Here is a 13,104-nt window from a genome sequence, read left to right as displayed (position 1 = left end):
TGCATAGGTTTACGATTTCGAAATTGTTGCAGCTGTAGTTTGACAGTATGTCCACTTCGTGTGGGGTGTTATTTTTTATGCGTTCACATTACGAGCCGTCCGGATTGAACATTTTGTAGACAGTCACATTGCATTTGTAACATGATTTGTGCGGCAAGCGGATTTGTAGAAAACATTTACCAGGAATGTTTATGTGATGGCAAAGAAAACAATTGAAAACCCAATTTAATTAAAAAAAAATAGTCAAAAAGAGTTTGTAGGCATATACCGGATTTAATTCACTCGCCAAATCTTTTTCAATTTTATTTATTTATTCAAAGTGAAATTTTACTTGATGAAGTATTGGTTCAATAAACAAAAAAACATGTACCTCAGAATCTAACAAAATGTGAACAAAATTAAAATAAAATAATGTTAAACCAAGATTACATAATTTAAGTGATCGTAAAATCGTGTCCTTGCCCTTATCAAAAAGTAATTCACTTGAATTATTAGATAAAATCTCTAATAAGGGTAACAATTAACCATTAATTAACATTAGTTGATGCAGTAATAAGCATTGAATAACAAGTAAGTAACTAACATGTTATTAACATTTCACTAATGGTCTAGTAATCAATCACTAATGGTGTTCATGTTTATTAAGGTACAATTAATGCATTGGTAAGGATTTGGGTTAACCCCTACCCTATTCAATAATATAAAATTGGTAAACATGAACACCGTTAGTGATTCAATTATTACTTAACCATTTGACAACTGTTAATTAACTGTTTTATTTTGCTGTTTATTACTGCATTAAATAATGTTCATTCATGCTTAAGTATTGTGCTATTTTTGGAAAGTGCTATCAGTAAACAAATAAGTATAGTGTAGTCAAACATGAATGTAAATATACACATAAAGTGTTAACATGTGCAAGAGTTTAAATGAGTCAAATGTGAAGCCGTTACTTTTGGGACCAACCAGTGTTTTTTTAAGCCACCAAAGCTTTCAACCAACGGCTCAGCAATTGTAAGTTTTAATCTTATGAATGGCATGAGGAACCACGTCTCGATGCGGCCACATGTCTCCATTGGGCAGCTCCTTCGTCTCTCGCACCTCTCGCTCCACCATCTCCACCGTGGTGGAGATGGTGGGCGTGCTCAGCAGGTCCGCCGCACGGTAGGACCGGGTGAGGCGGCAGAAGGAAGACGTGTCCGACACGTCATCATCGTAGAGGTCCTCTATGAATCCCCGACGGCGTCTACTAGCCGCCATGTACTCCTCGTTCAGCTCGGTCACCAGCTCCTTGACGTCCTTGATCAGTGTGGAGCGCACACCGAACAGACAGAGCAGCAGTAACAGACCTGCGCAGATTCCAGAGACAAAGAAGAACGCCACCTTTTCTGGGAAACCTGTAGGGTTGGATGGTGATACTGTGTCAAACTGGATCCATGAGATGATGACATAGCAGAAACTCTCCTATCCAGGAAGACTACCCTATCCTGGAATTCCCCTAGGCCCGCTGTACCAGTAGGCAAATGTGTCCTGAGATGCAGGGACGCAGGAAAGGTGTCTGTGAACATATTGGGCATTAAAGTGATATCTGATCTTAACTGGTAGAGGTTTTAGGTTGAGGTTTGATTCCCACCAGAGAATTGATGATGCTTTGCATAAAATAAGGAAGAGTTTGAGAAAAATCTAATATGACTGTTGTCTCCATTTGCTTCCCGCCTTGCTTTAATGTGTACAGCACCACAAATTTGTTTCATATACTGTATCTCCAAAGAGCTGGTTAGGAGCACCATTTGGGGCCTGGGATTGGCCCAGTTTACCATGCCTGGCTCACCCTGTGCAGCCATTGCAAGTATAGAGGCTGAATCCTAAAATCCTTACCGTGTGTGTAGTCAATTATGTCAAAGGGATCTGATGTCCCTCGACCCGTCTCTTCAAGGAGGAATCGAGGCACTGAGGAGCAATATATGGATTTGAGAAGACAATTCACCTTTCTTGAATGTCTACATTTCTAGTGTAAGATGATCACTTACCACACGTGAAGGACACTCGCAGGTGCTTCCTGATGCCTGGGAAACAAGGGTCACCAAATGTATGTGTGTCAGCTATTAACGAGCAGTTGGCCTTTCCGTAGCACCTGCGTGACACCTTCCTCAGAGCTGAAGGAGACGAACACTCTGAGAAACAATTGGCTTGAATTAAAAGAGGACAAGTACAATAGTAGTTGTCTTTTGGAACTTGGAACAAATAGGCCTGTTCAATGATTATGTATTTAACCACAAGAGGTCGCTATGACACAATGGTCTCACACACCCAGCTCTGTGAGTGCAGTGGATTCCTGAGGACAGTTTGGGCTCGCGTCGACCAGGTGTCCGAAAGAGGCTGAGTAGATGGCGATGACGGTGTCGTTCTTACACATTATCCTCATGCGTTCATTTTCACACACAAGCCGTGTTCGGTGGTGCACTGGAAAGGATTGCAAGGAAACTCACGAATTTTGTCAAAGTAAATTGTAATCTATTTCATCGCTTATTTAATGTCCTGCAATAATGAAAACAATGAAGGCCATTTAAAAAAACAACGACAAATTTATAAATCAATAATTTAACATTTATCAGCCTGGCTTAATTATTGAATGACAAACACATATTTGCACGGGAGATATATATATATGACTCTCATATATACACGTGTGTGTGTGTGTATGTATGTATCTATATACATTTTTATATTACAATTACAATATTCACATGAAGATTGATGTGGAAGTAGGCCAGACCTGGTCGGCACTTGTAGGACACCAGAAGGTACTTGCTGGTGGATGGGCAGGGGTCCTGTCCAAACACCGGGCTAATTACCGGGATGTGGCATAAGGGCTGATCCTGACATTCTGAGAACACTTTCTGATGGGATAAAACAAGCAAACAAATCCCATTATGTTTTCATCAACAACATCAAATGTATCGAGTCAGCACCACCCAAACTGCTTTGATGGCTGTTTCATTCTTTCTTAAAAAAGGAAACTGCTTCAAGTTTTGAAACAACCCAATGTTATAGGCCTACCTCCATTGCCACAGAGGACGTACATGCGGCCTCTTCTTCCTCCTCCGAGGTTGTGTTTATGCTTGTTGGGGGGGGACAAAAATGCTGACTCGGTACATGGCGTCCATAGAAGGCCGACAGAACAGCGATGGAGGTTCGGGAGGGACATTTGATGGTCAGGATTTCCCCTTCACAGGCATGTCCAGTGTGGTTCTTCAGAACGGTATGGAGGTATACTGGCAAAGAAAACAAATCAGGGCACATTTTACACAACTATAAGTAGGCCTATATTTCTGGACCATTAATATTGTTATTATTTGTACATGTACATCGAAGAATGACTTTGAGAGAGGAAGTTCCTCTCATTCCAAATAAAGCTTTGAAATAAAAAACAACGACTGTAACAAGATCTAGTTTAATTGTGCATTGTGCCAGGCCAGCACAATAGACCTGGCTGATGTCAACACAGTAGGTACATAAGACCATTGAAAACAGAACAATGTAGTACCAATCAAACCAAGGGCTGTAATCTAATACCAACAGGAGTGGTTTAATCTGTCCAGAATGTCATAGTGCTATCCAGGTGAAGCCGGATATGGAAAGAGTTTTCTTCATCCCTGTTTTTAATGAATCTTTGGTTGCAAACAGGTATGATATCGAAGGTTCACCAAAAACTGATCTTCATCATAATTTTCATTTATTGTCTTCAATAGCTTTTTTTTCTAAATGAACTTCTTGCAACCGACTTTGGTTGACAAGTGGGTGGAGCCCCAATCCCTGGGTGCAGCTCTCTGTGGCAATATTTGGTCTTGAATTACCATACAAACACACTTAAAAATACACAGACGTCACACACAGAATCCCCCCCACACACACACATACAGGCCATGCAAACACACACACAAGGTATAGCGAGTGAGTCAAGGCTCCCCACCCCTCTCATGTGGCTTCCTGTGGTTGTGTGTTTGTGCACAAGTGTGTGTGTGTGTGTGTGTGTGTGTGTGTGTGTGTGTGTGTGTGTGTGTGTGTGTGTGTGTGTGTGTGTGTGTGTATGTGTGTGTGTGTGTGTGTGTGTGTGTGTGTGTGTGTGTGTGTGTGTGTGTGTGTGTGTGTGTGTGTGTTTGTGTGTGTGTCTGAGTGTATGTGTGAGTGTGTATATGTATACACATGGGAGAGCAAAAGGCAGTAACAGGCACTGGCTCACAAAGAAACGCGTCTGTAAGCGTATGTGTGTGTGTGTGTGTGTGTGTGTGTGTGTGTGTGTGTGTGTGTGTGTGTGTGTGTGTGTGTGTGTGTGTGTTAATGTGAATGTGTGTGTGTGCGTGTGTAATGTGTGCATGTGTGTACGTGTGCGTGTGCTTGGGTACACAAGGGAGAGCCAAAGGCAGTAACAGGCACTGACTCACAAAGCGCTGCTATTAGGGCCACTCATTGAGAGATGCCAAGACTCTCACAAAGGACGTTTATTTTACATAGACTAATTACGCAGCGTGACTACTACTAACCAACCCTGGCAAAAAGATGACACATCAATATAAGGATGGCCAATAATGTGTATGAGCCAACAAAACGCTTACAAACATAAACATTTCTAACATAACTCAACATGCATTTGATGAATTGCTTTTGAAGTATGAAGAGTGTTCCCAGTGTTGAAATAGTTCATATGATGGAGGATCTTATCAGGCAAACCTTCCCTCTCCGATAACTATGCCTCATTGCTCGAGCTTTCAAAGATGCTTGGAATAAGGATTGACAGAACAGAACACAATGAAATAAAAATATAGATAATAGCAATGATAATTTATATAATTTTAATATTTAATAATAATTTAATAATAACAGAGACACATTTTATAATTATACACTGTAGTTATGTTTATATTTTTGCTGCTTGAAGTGCCATCACACTTTCTGCCCTAATCCGGTTACTCAAGAAGTTCTGAAGATATTTGGATGTAAAAACAACCATACTTACTGGAGAAGTCCGGAGCAGACTCTGTCATGTGATTATTAAGAGCCACAAAGAGACCCAAAATACAGCCAAAGTTGTATAAACTCCATGATACCATCATTGTCGTGCATAGCCTGCCTAACAGGCTGCATTGGATTTAATTATAGACACGGTTTTGATAATGGCTGACTAGATGCTATTCGCCAGTCAAAGATGCTATTGTTGTTGACGAAGAAACTCCCCTCCCCTTAGCCATAAAGCCCCAACCAGTCTGTACATTGACTAGAATAATAACAAGAAAATGCATTTCCTGCAGAAAATGCGGTGAGCGCTGTAGTGCAAAATTAGGTTGAAAATATTTTTTAATAAAGCCACATAGATTAAGACATAAGGAAACATTTAATGGCTTAAATCAAGTGAAGGGATTTGAACAAAAGTTCAAAAGTCTAAATGGGGTAAACAATGTAAACATCCACACCATTTAAGAAAAAGTAAATGGTTGGAAACAAATAAAGTGACCGCTGAATGAAAAGCACAAAGCATTGCTAAAAATGCAGAAATGTAAAATGAACTGAAGACTCAGAAACGTCAAATGTATTGCCCTGCACTGTGTGTGTGTGTGTGTGTGTGTGTGTGTGTGTGTGTGTGTGTGTGTGTGTGTGTGTGTGTGTGTGTGTGTGTGTGTGTGTGTGTGTGTGTGTGTGTGTGTGTGTGTGTGTGTGTGTGTGTGTGTGTGTGTGTGTGTGTGTGTGTGAATCGCGAGCCAGTGCGTGATTAAAAGTAGCCCAAGAGTGGGGAAAAACTGCCCACTCTGGCAACACTGCCTGAACGTCCTACAAAAATAGTCCAATCCGGCGAGAAAAAACGACAATCTGGCCACACTGCTGAACGTCCTCCAACGTAAATCAATGAGACCAAGTTGAAAACGAAGCCGGTGTGGGTGTCGGATTGACTCGGCTGCCAGATCGACTCGGGGTCCTAGATGCGCAATAATGACGCACTTCATGTAAACGCTGTCTTTTAAATGCGCATGTGCGTTTCATTCATTCCCATGTTATTCCCAAGTATTAACGATCTCCTTTCATTTTCTAATCTATGAATGATAATCGAATGTGCAAATTATTGTTTGTTAATACAAATTATTATTATTGTTGTTGTGCGAAAGAACGGGCTGCGTTCAATTAAATCAAAACCAAAACGGATTGAGCCTTCTTCTTAAGTCCATGATTAAGCCCCGTTTATAAACAAACAACCCTTCCGGGTTTTGTCCGTTGGCTTGTGTTGATACGTCAAGTGTCGATACGTCATCTGTAAGCACAGGACCCCGAGTCGATCTGGCAGCCGAGTCAATCCGGTACCCACACCGGTATGAAACTTAAACTGTGATTCTGAATAAAGTTTAAATGATATTGAAATTCCGTTTGGATATTATTTAAGATACAAGTGTGTCGATTTGTTTAATGGTTTGAATGATTGTAACCGGTAATTTGTAATTTGACCGAGTTACGATGTCTTAGTATGGAGTCTTTGAATGGAGTCTCTAGGTGTAAAATTGAGGAAGGAGATAGGTCCCAAATTTTGTGGAGAATAAGAAAGAAAGAAAGAAAGAAAGAAAGAAAGAAAGAAAGAAAGAAAGAAAGAAAGAAAGAAAGAAAGAATAAAACTTATGAAGAACAATAGTTGAGCGCTGCATGCAGCACTCAACTAATAATAATAACAACATATGTAGGCCTAATGCTGCAAGATTTAACATAATATTTCAGCCGTTAAATAACAGTCTGAATCTACACGGCTGTTTATTTTAAAAGAAGGAAACACAATAACAATCTGCTTAGGTTCACACAGATGCTTTGCTCTGAGGGATAGCTTCACCTCTCTGAGGGTGTGTGTGTGTGTGTGTGTGTGTGTGTGTGTGTGTGTGTGTGCGTGCGTGCGTGCGTGCGTGCCTGCGTGCGTGCGTGCGTGCGTGCGTGCGTGCGTGGGTGGGTGGGTGGGTGGGTGCGTGGGTGGGTGCGTGGGTGCGTGCGTGTGTGTGTGTATGTGTGCCCGTGCAAGCATGTGTGTTTGTGCATGTAATCAGTTTCTGCAAATAACAAGTCCTTTTGGCATCCTATGGAGATACAGAGCTCTATCTCCACAAGATAGCCCTTTCCCTTTTCCTTTCTGGAAGAGGAAGAGGGGCAGGTCGTTGGCAACTTGTTCATTTTCACTATCATTCTTCTCCAGGGTCACTCAGGAAATCCCCGGTCTCGTTGTGTTACCACTATGAAGACAACAGCAGTTGGTTTCAGTTTGCACTTGAAAAGTGATTGTTATAGCACTGTTAACAGTACACATTAACATTTTTCTATAAGGGCATATTTGTTGACATTCTTCCCCATTCATGTAAACATAGCTAACATGATAACTTTCTCCTGTTTGAACCATGTTAACTTTCTCCTCATCTCACTATGGCACTCCCAGGCATAATATTATCAGGGAAAATTCCATTCACCTCCTAGTGTCAAGAGAGTGAGTAATATCTCTATAAGTAGGGACAGGGAAGAATCAGTATTGTACAAAATAACAAGGTTGTAACCTCATACGTTCTTACTGGTAGACCTTAATGATAGGAGGAGGATTGTAATACAATATTGAGTGAGCAAGTGCCTTTTGTGTATTTCTGATGGCTGCTTGCTATAATTATGCTTGCTTATTGTCTAATTTACAGGAATGGTTGTGCCTTTCCTTGTACTGACAACTTTGTGTTGTAGCCTATGCCAAACGTACTCCAAACCTTATTCTTCATTTGGCTAAACAAATTACCACAATCAGATTTAGTAGTTCTCAATCATACATTAAAATGTAATTTTAACATATCACACCCTTCTGCCTCCTCCCCATGAGGTCACATAAGGCTTCATCACAGCTGACTGGTTCCACTTTTTTTTTAAATTCCAACCAATTTTCACTTCCTTCGTTTCTCGTAACATTAAAAATGTGTCATCATTTGTTCCTTGCATCATATAAACTCTTTCTGTTCTGTATTTCAATACAAACTCATTTGATCAAACTGTTCTATCTTTCTTTCATCTGTGCTGTAGCGTTATGTGTCCCCACCACCACAACCTGGGTCCTTTATTAAATAGCAGACCCATTGTGCTCTCCTGTTTACAGATCATAGGCTGTATCCTAACTCACTTTGGTCTCACGACACTATGAGAAAGCTGAAATGTATCTCAATTCTAAAACTAAAATAGAATCAATATTTGCCCTTTGAGTCGATAGTTAACGCCGTTGCATTGTTTAGCACTACTTGAAATAGCTATTTTAAGCCGCGCTCTTATATTCTGGCTGAGGGTACGTACATAGGAGGGTTGTACCCCGCCCACCCTTGTGCACCCCGCCCTCTCCTCCAAAAGACGTGCGTACAGCCAGGACCGCCCCCCAACCCCCCCCCCCCCCCCCCCCAGCTCAGACAAAAACACTGTAGTAGATTTAAGCCATGCATACACCTCTGAGGTCTCGAACGTCCACTCTGACACTCCTTATAAATCCGACTCGAAGTCAGGAAACCTTCACAGGACACCTTCTCCTGTCATAGTCCACTCCAGCTCCGGGCTGTCAACTAGCTCTCTTAAGCCACACACATCCCATTCGATTGGGAAGGAGCATTCGGAGACAACCCTTTGGAGGACTTTTTGTCATTGGTTTGTTTGGCGTAGCTGATCTTATTTTAACATCATGGCGCTGCGACAGAGCTCCGAAATAGAACCTCTCATCGAGCTGTTCATCAAGGTGGGTCAATCTGATTTGTTTACGTCCCTTATGGTCTCTTTCTTATGATGCCGAGACGCTCCTAGACCCTAATTGGTTTTCAGTGTTGCAAACTGATCGGCTTTTGTTAATATAAACTGTGATGCATTTGTCAAATCCTTAACAACTATTATTAATACTATATTTTATTTTCAATAACTTTTGTGTGTGTATGTGTGTGTGTGTGTGTGTGTGTGTGTGTGTGGGGGGGGTGTCTTTTCAGGGCATAGTTGTTTCAGTTTCTGTGATTAACTTATTGTGTTTATTTTTCCTTGATGAAAGTGGGGTGAAATAGGTATTCCTTTTACTTGAAATAATTGTTCAAAGAAATAGTATAACTACCAAAAATTGTTTCAAAATGATTTTCCATGGGTGAATGACTCACTCTCACTTTTTCTGATTTCAGCCCTGGCTTTGTTATAAGGTCAGAGAGTTTATAACAAAGTTGAAGTTATTGTTAATCAGAGATAACTGATAATCTGAAGGGCATCATATTGAGATACAAAGAGCAGCAGAAAGCGAGGAGCCTGTATGTTTGTATAACCTCCTCCACGTGTCGTCCGTTTTTATCAGCAAAGTTTGATGACAGGCGCTGGAGTCCATCTTATCAATGCTCACCCAGATGGAGAATAGTGTTTATGGAAGACCCTGCATGCAAACCTGTGCCAGGCCCACTTATTCGACACACAAACGTGGAAAAGTTTACGAAATGCTCTATAACTTTTTTAGCGAAATTATTATGATAGCCAGGCCTGCATTATTTTTTACCAAAAGCTACCAATATTTCAATGTTAATGTTGAATTATTACCTACTTCAATTTAAGGGTAGTTTAATTGACACACAAAGTAACACAAACGCATATGCAGTATACTTTAACTTTAATTGGTCAACGGCACTTGTCCCAGGGAAAACATATGGCTCAGTATTATAATTATAATATGAATAATACTATAACTTATCAACTAATAAAACCACCCTAAGGAACCATTGCATTCCTCCGCAATGTTCACTGGAAAAGTATACCAATGGACCTGGCACACTGCCTGGATAGGGCGTGAGGAAGGAATGAGGAACCGTAAAATGGTGCCATTCCATCTTTTCCTCCGATGTTTGATTGTTTCCCTCTTGGAAAGATACGAGGCCTCGCTATGTACTTTATCAAAGAGAAGGGGAGAGGCATGGGATGAGTATAATCACGGTCAGAGCAGTACAGGCCATTCTCTTAATATCAGGGAACATCCAATTAATGTGTGATTTACTTATGGTATCATATAAACCATGTTGTATGAATACAGTACAAATCAAAGACAGGATAGGGTCACAGATTTCGATTTACACTTCTTATCTGTTTCTTTCAGGCGGGACATGATGGGGAGAATGTGGGGAACTGTCCATTCTGCCAAAGACTCTTCATGGTTCTGTGGCTGAAAGGAGTCAAGTTCACAGTGACCACAGTCGATATGAGGAAGTAAGCTCCCCTTCCCCCATGTCGCTGAACTTCCTGAGCATCTGGCCCAAAAGGGCTTTTACACAGAAGCCTCAGGATATTTGTTTTCTTAAAATGCCAACTAATTTCAACTGTAAGCAGGCTTTTCCCTTACGGAGTGTGCCACTGGCCCTTGTTAAACCCAACACTTCTCAAAGGACCATGTGTGCTTTAAAACCACGCCTTTTCTTTTTTATAACTGAGCCTTTCATCAATAAAGCCCTCACTGCCAATGCTGTTGAGCAAACTATTAAAAGAGGATTTTGATGACAGCCGACCACACCTGTGTGTTGCTCACTAAATCACCAATCATTGGTCAATTCACAAATCCACCACACACCCTGTATTGCCTCTCCCACTATGTCCACTGCATTCAGAAGGACACAATATACCTAACACGCTAGATTACAAACTGAGATGATTGTGACCTCGTCGTTTGAGAGATAGTGAACAAAACGTTGACATTTTTTAAGATAAAGCCCTCACTCACTCACACACCATTTCCCCTCTCTGTTTTGCGTGCAGGAAACCAGCAGAGCTCAAGGATCTGGCTCCTGGAACCAACCCCCCTTTCCTCCTGTATAATGGCATGCTCCAAACGGACTTCATTAAGATCGAGGAGTTTCTAGAACAAACATTGGCCCCACCCAGGTAATACAGAGTGTATTCATTATAGAACAGAAGGCGTACCAGAAGCCTTCTCCACTCCACCTCCAGGCCTTTGAAACTATATGGTTCATGTGTTCGGTCATGGAAAATAGCTGTGGAGGATAGAAAGAGTACACTATATTATTACATGATCTCTGTTAAATGACTGAATGTACTCTGCTCATGTTTTTGAATGAAGCGCAACAGATTTGTAATTATGTTGAAGGTTTACACTCAGTACATTACTACTATGACATTGACATTATTATAATTGTTATAATTATTATTATTATTAGTAGTAGTAGGAGTAGTAGTAGTAGTATTAGTATTAGTAGCAGTAGTACTAGTAGTAGTAGTAGAAGCAGTAGTAGTAATAGTATGTACTAGTAGTAGTAACAATAGTCATAATATAAGTTTTAGTAGTAGTAGTAGTAGTATACACTCACAGTATGTACTAGTAGTAGTACGATTACTGGTAGCTGTATTGCTGTGATGAGTAGTAGTAGATATAGTTGTAAACTGCAAAAGATAAACTGGTGCTTAAAAATGCATGTATATATATATATATATATATATCCCCATGAGCTGAAAACCCACCTCCAGCTTTCTGGTCTCCCAACAGGTACCCTCACCTGAGCCCTCTCAACAAAGAATCCTTTGATGTCGGTGCTGATATTTTTGCAAAGTTCTCTGCTTACATCAAGAACAGTCCAAATAATGCCTGTACGTTGTGCGGATAATACAAAGAAAGATAAAGCAAACATGACATAATAATTGAATAACCTTAATCGAAGCCAAAGACTGCACACAATCAGAAACGTAACAATGATTCTTGTTTTGTGACTAGTCCATGAAAAAAATCTTCTACGGGAGTTCAAGCGTCTGGATGACTACCTGATATCCCCACTTCCTCAAGAGATCGACCACAACTCCAGACAAAATATCGTCATTTCCAAGAGGAAGTTCATTGATGGAAATCACCTCACTCTGGCGGACTGCAACCTGCTGCCCAGACTGCATGTAATCAAGGTAAAATAGATTAAAATGTGATGCTTTTAATATTGTTGCTGTAGGCCTCATTCACTTTCAAATTGAAGTTTAAAAATATCAAAAGCCAAATAACTAGTTTAGTAAAAATTAGGGGCGGATGTTTGAAAAGGCTGTATCTATGGATAAGAGAGTCAACCTAAAATTGATTTATAGAGTGAATTGCTGCCTCTAGGTTCATATAATTACCGATCATATTGAATAGCAAGCTTTCAAATCTGTTCACCCTCACAGTGTTTTCTTTTGCATTTCTCAGATCGCTGCCAAGAAGTATTGCAACTTTGACATCCCAGCCCAGTTCGTAGGCGTGTGGCAGTACCTTCAGAACGCCTCAGAAAGAGAGGAATTCAGCCAGACTTGTCCGGCCGACATTGAAATCGAGAAGGCCTACTTCAGTGTGGCCAACAATAGGAAATAAAGTCATTTGTTTTCCCTCATCTAAATAATGTGTGTGGGGATCCATTGGCAGCAGTCCAAAGACACTAAGAAAAACTTACGAAAAAATATATTTAATTTGCGCCAGGATTCTAGCTTACAACCCCAAATGATACCATAGAATGGAGAACTGATCTGATTATATTGCATTTGTGTCTGTGTAATAATTCCCACAGAAAAGTATGTATGTAATTGAATGATTATCTAATTTAGCATTTAGCTCTTTGTGTCTATATTGTAAATAAACAGATATAACATAATTATTGTTGACAATGACAATTCTAGTGTAATTCAAATCAAAAACAGTTTGATTACAGTTCCATAGCAATGATTTTTATAGTTAAAGTTCTACGAATAAATATATTTTGTATGAAATAATTGTTATTAATGTTTTGATTTGTGCCGCTGTGTGTCGGCGTGTGTGTTTGTGTTATCCTATGCTTGAGCAGCAATTTAGATAATAAATTAAACATTTGAAAATGTAAAAAAGAAAGAGCCTCTCAACTCATACAAATGCATTAGTATGGATTGGAATACTAATATAGTCACTATTATGCCAACCCTAAAGACGTATTTTCTTCTTTCAATTTTAACATTTACCACGACATTTTTATTTAGAGTCTGTGTGAATATGTATGATCGTTAAAGGTCCCATGACATGAAAATCTCACTTTGTAAGGTTTTCTAACATAAATATGA

At 40.1% G+C, this 13,104-nt stretch overlaps 2 protein-coding genes across 2 annotated transcripts; one reads left to right on the top strand and one right to left on the bottom strand.

Moving 5' to 3' along the window:
* Positions 1-315: 315 nt before the first annotated feature.
* Positions 316-5,190, bottom strand: si:ch73-335m24.2 (protein eva-1 homolog C). The gene is made up of 7 exons (XM_030367513.1): positions 5,018-5,190; positions 3,061-3,275; positions 2,777-2,900; positions 2,311-2,463; positions 2,031-2,174; positions 1,879-1,950; positions 316-1,397 (listed from the first exon to the last, which is right to left on the bottom strand). Exons 1-7 carry the CDS (start codon positions 5,112-5,114, stop codon positions 1,006-1,008), a joined length of 1,197 nt encoding a protein of 398 aa, XP_030223373.1. The 5' UTR covers positions 5,115-5,190; the 3' UTR covers positions 316-1,005.
* A 3,263-nt stretch (positions 5,191-8,453) lies between these two features.
* Positions 8,454-12,898, top strand: clic2 (chloride intracellular channel 2). Its single transcript, XM_030368694.1, has 6 exons — positions 8,454-8,770; positions 10,148-10,257; positions 10,801-10,926; positions 11,546-11,646; positions 11,771-11,952; positions 12,227-12,898. The coding sequence occupies exons 1-6, from the start codon at positions 8,717-8,719 to the stop codon at positions 12,386-12,388; spliced, it is 735 nt and encodes a 244-aa protein (XP_030224554.1). The 5' UTR covers positions 8,454-8,716; the 3' UTR covers positions 12,389-12,898.
* The last annotated feature ends 206 nt before the right edge of the window (positions 12,899-13,104 follow it).

Source organism: Gadus morhua, chromosome 10, assembly GCF_902167405.1.
Source record: "Gadus morhua chromosome 10, gadMor3.0, whole genome shotgun sequence".
NCBI classification, from domain to species: domain Eukaryota; kingdom Metazoa; phylum Chordata; class Actinopteri; order Gadiformes; family Gadidae; genus Gadus; species Gadus morhua.
Note: the sequence above shows the minus strand (reverse complement) of the source record. Positions and strands in the feature narration are given on the sequence as shown.

Bases quoted from the DNA above. Each gene is read 5' to 3' on its own strand.
- si:ch73-335m24.2 (XM_030367513.1), bottom strand. From the start codon at position 5,114: ATGATGGTATCATGGAGTTTATACAACTTTGGCTGTATTTTGGGTCTC. The intron at 2,175-2,310 runs GTGTGTGAGACC...ATTGTTTCTCAG, and splicing joins CACTGCACTCACAGAGCTGG to AGTGTTCGTCTCCTTCAGCT. The intron at 1,398-1,878 runs GTAAGGATTTTA...CCAACCCTACAG, and splicing joins CATAATTGACTACACACACG to GTTTCCCAGAAAAGGTGGCG.
- clic2 (XM_030368694.1), top strand. From the start codon at position 8,717: ATGGCGCTGCGACAGAGCTCCGAAATAGAACCTCTCATCGAGCTGTTC. The intron at 10,258-10,800 runs GTAAGCTCCCCT...TTTTGCGTGCAG, and splicing joins ACCACAGTCGATATGAGGAA to GAAACCAGCAGAGCTCAAGG. The intron at 11,647-11,770 runs GTACGTTGTGCG...TTTTGTGACTAG, and splicing joins GAACAGTCCAAATAATGCCT to TCCATGAAAAAAATCTTCTA.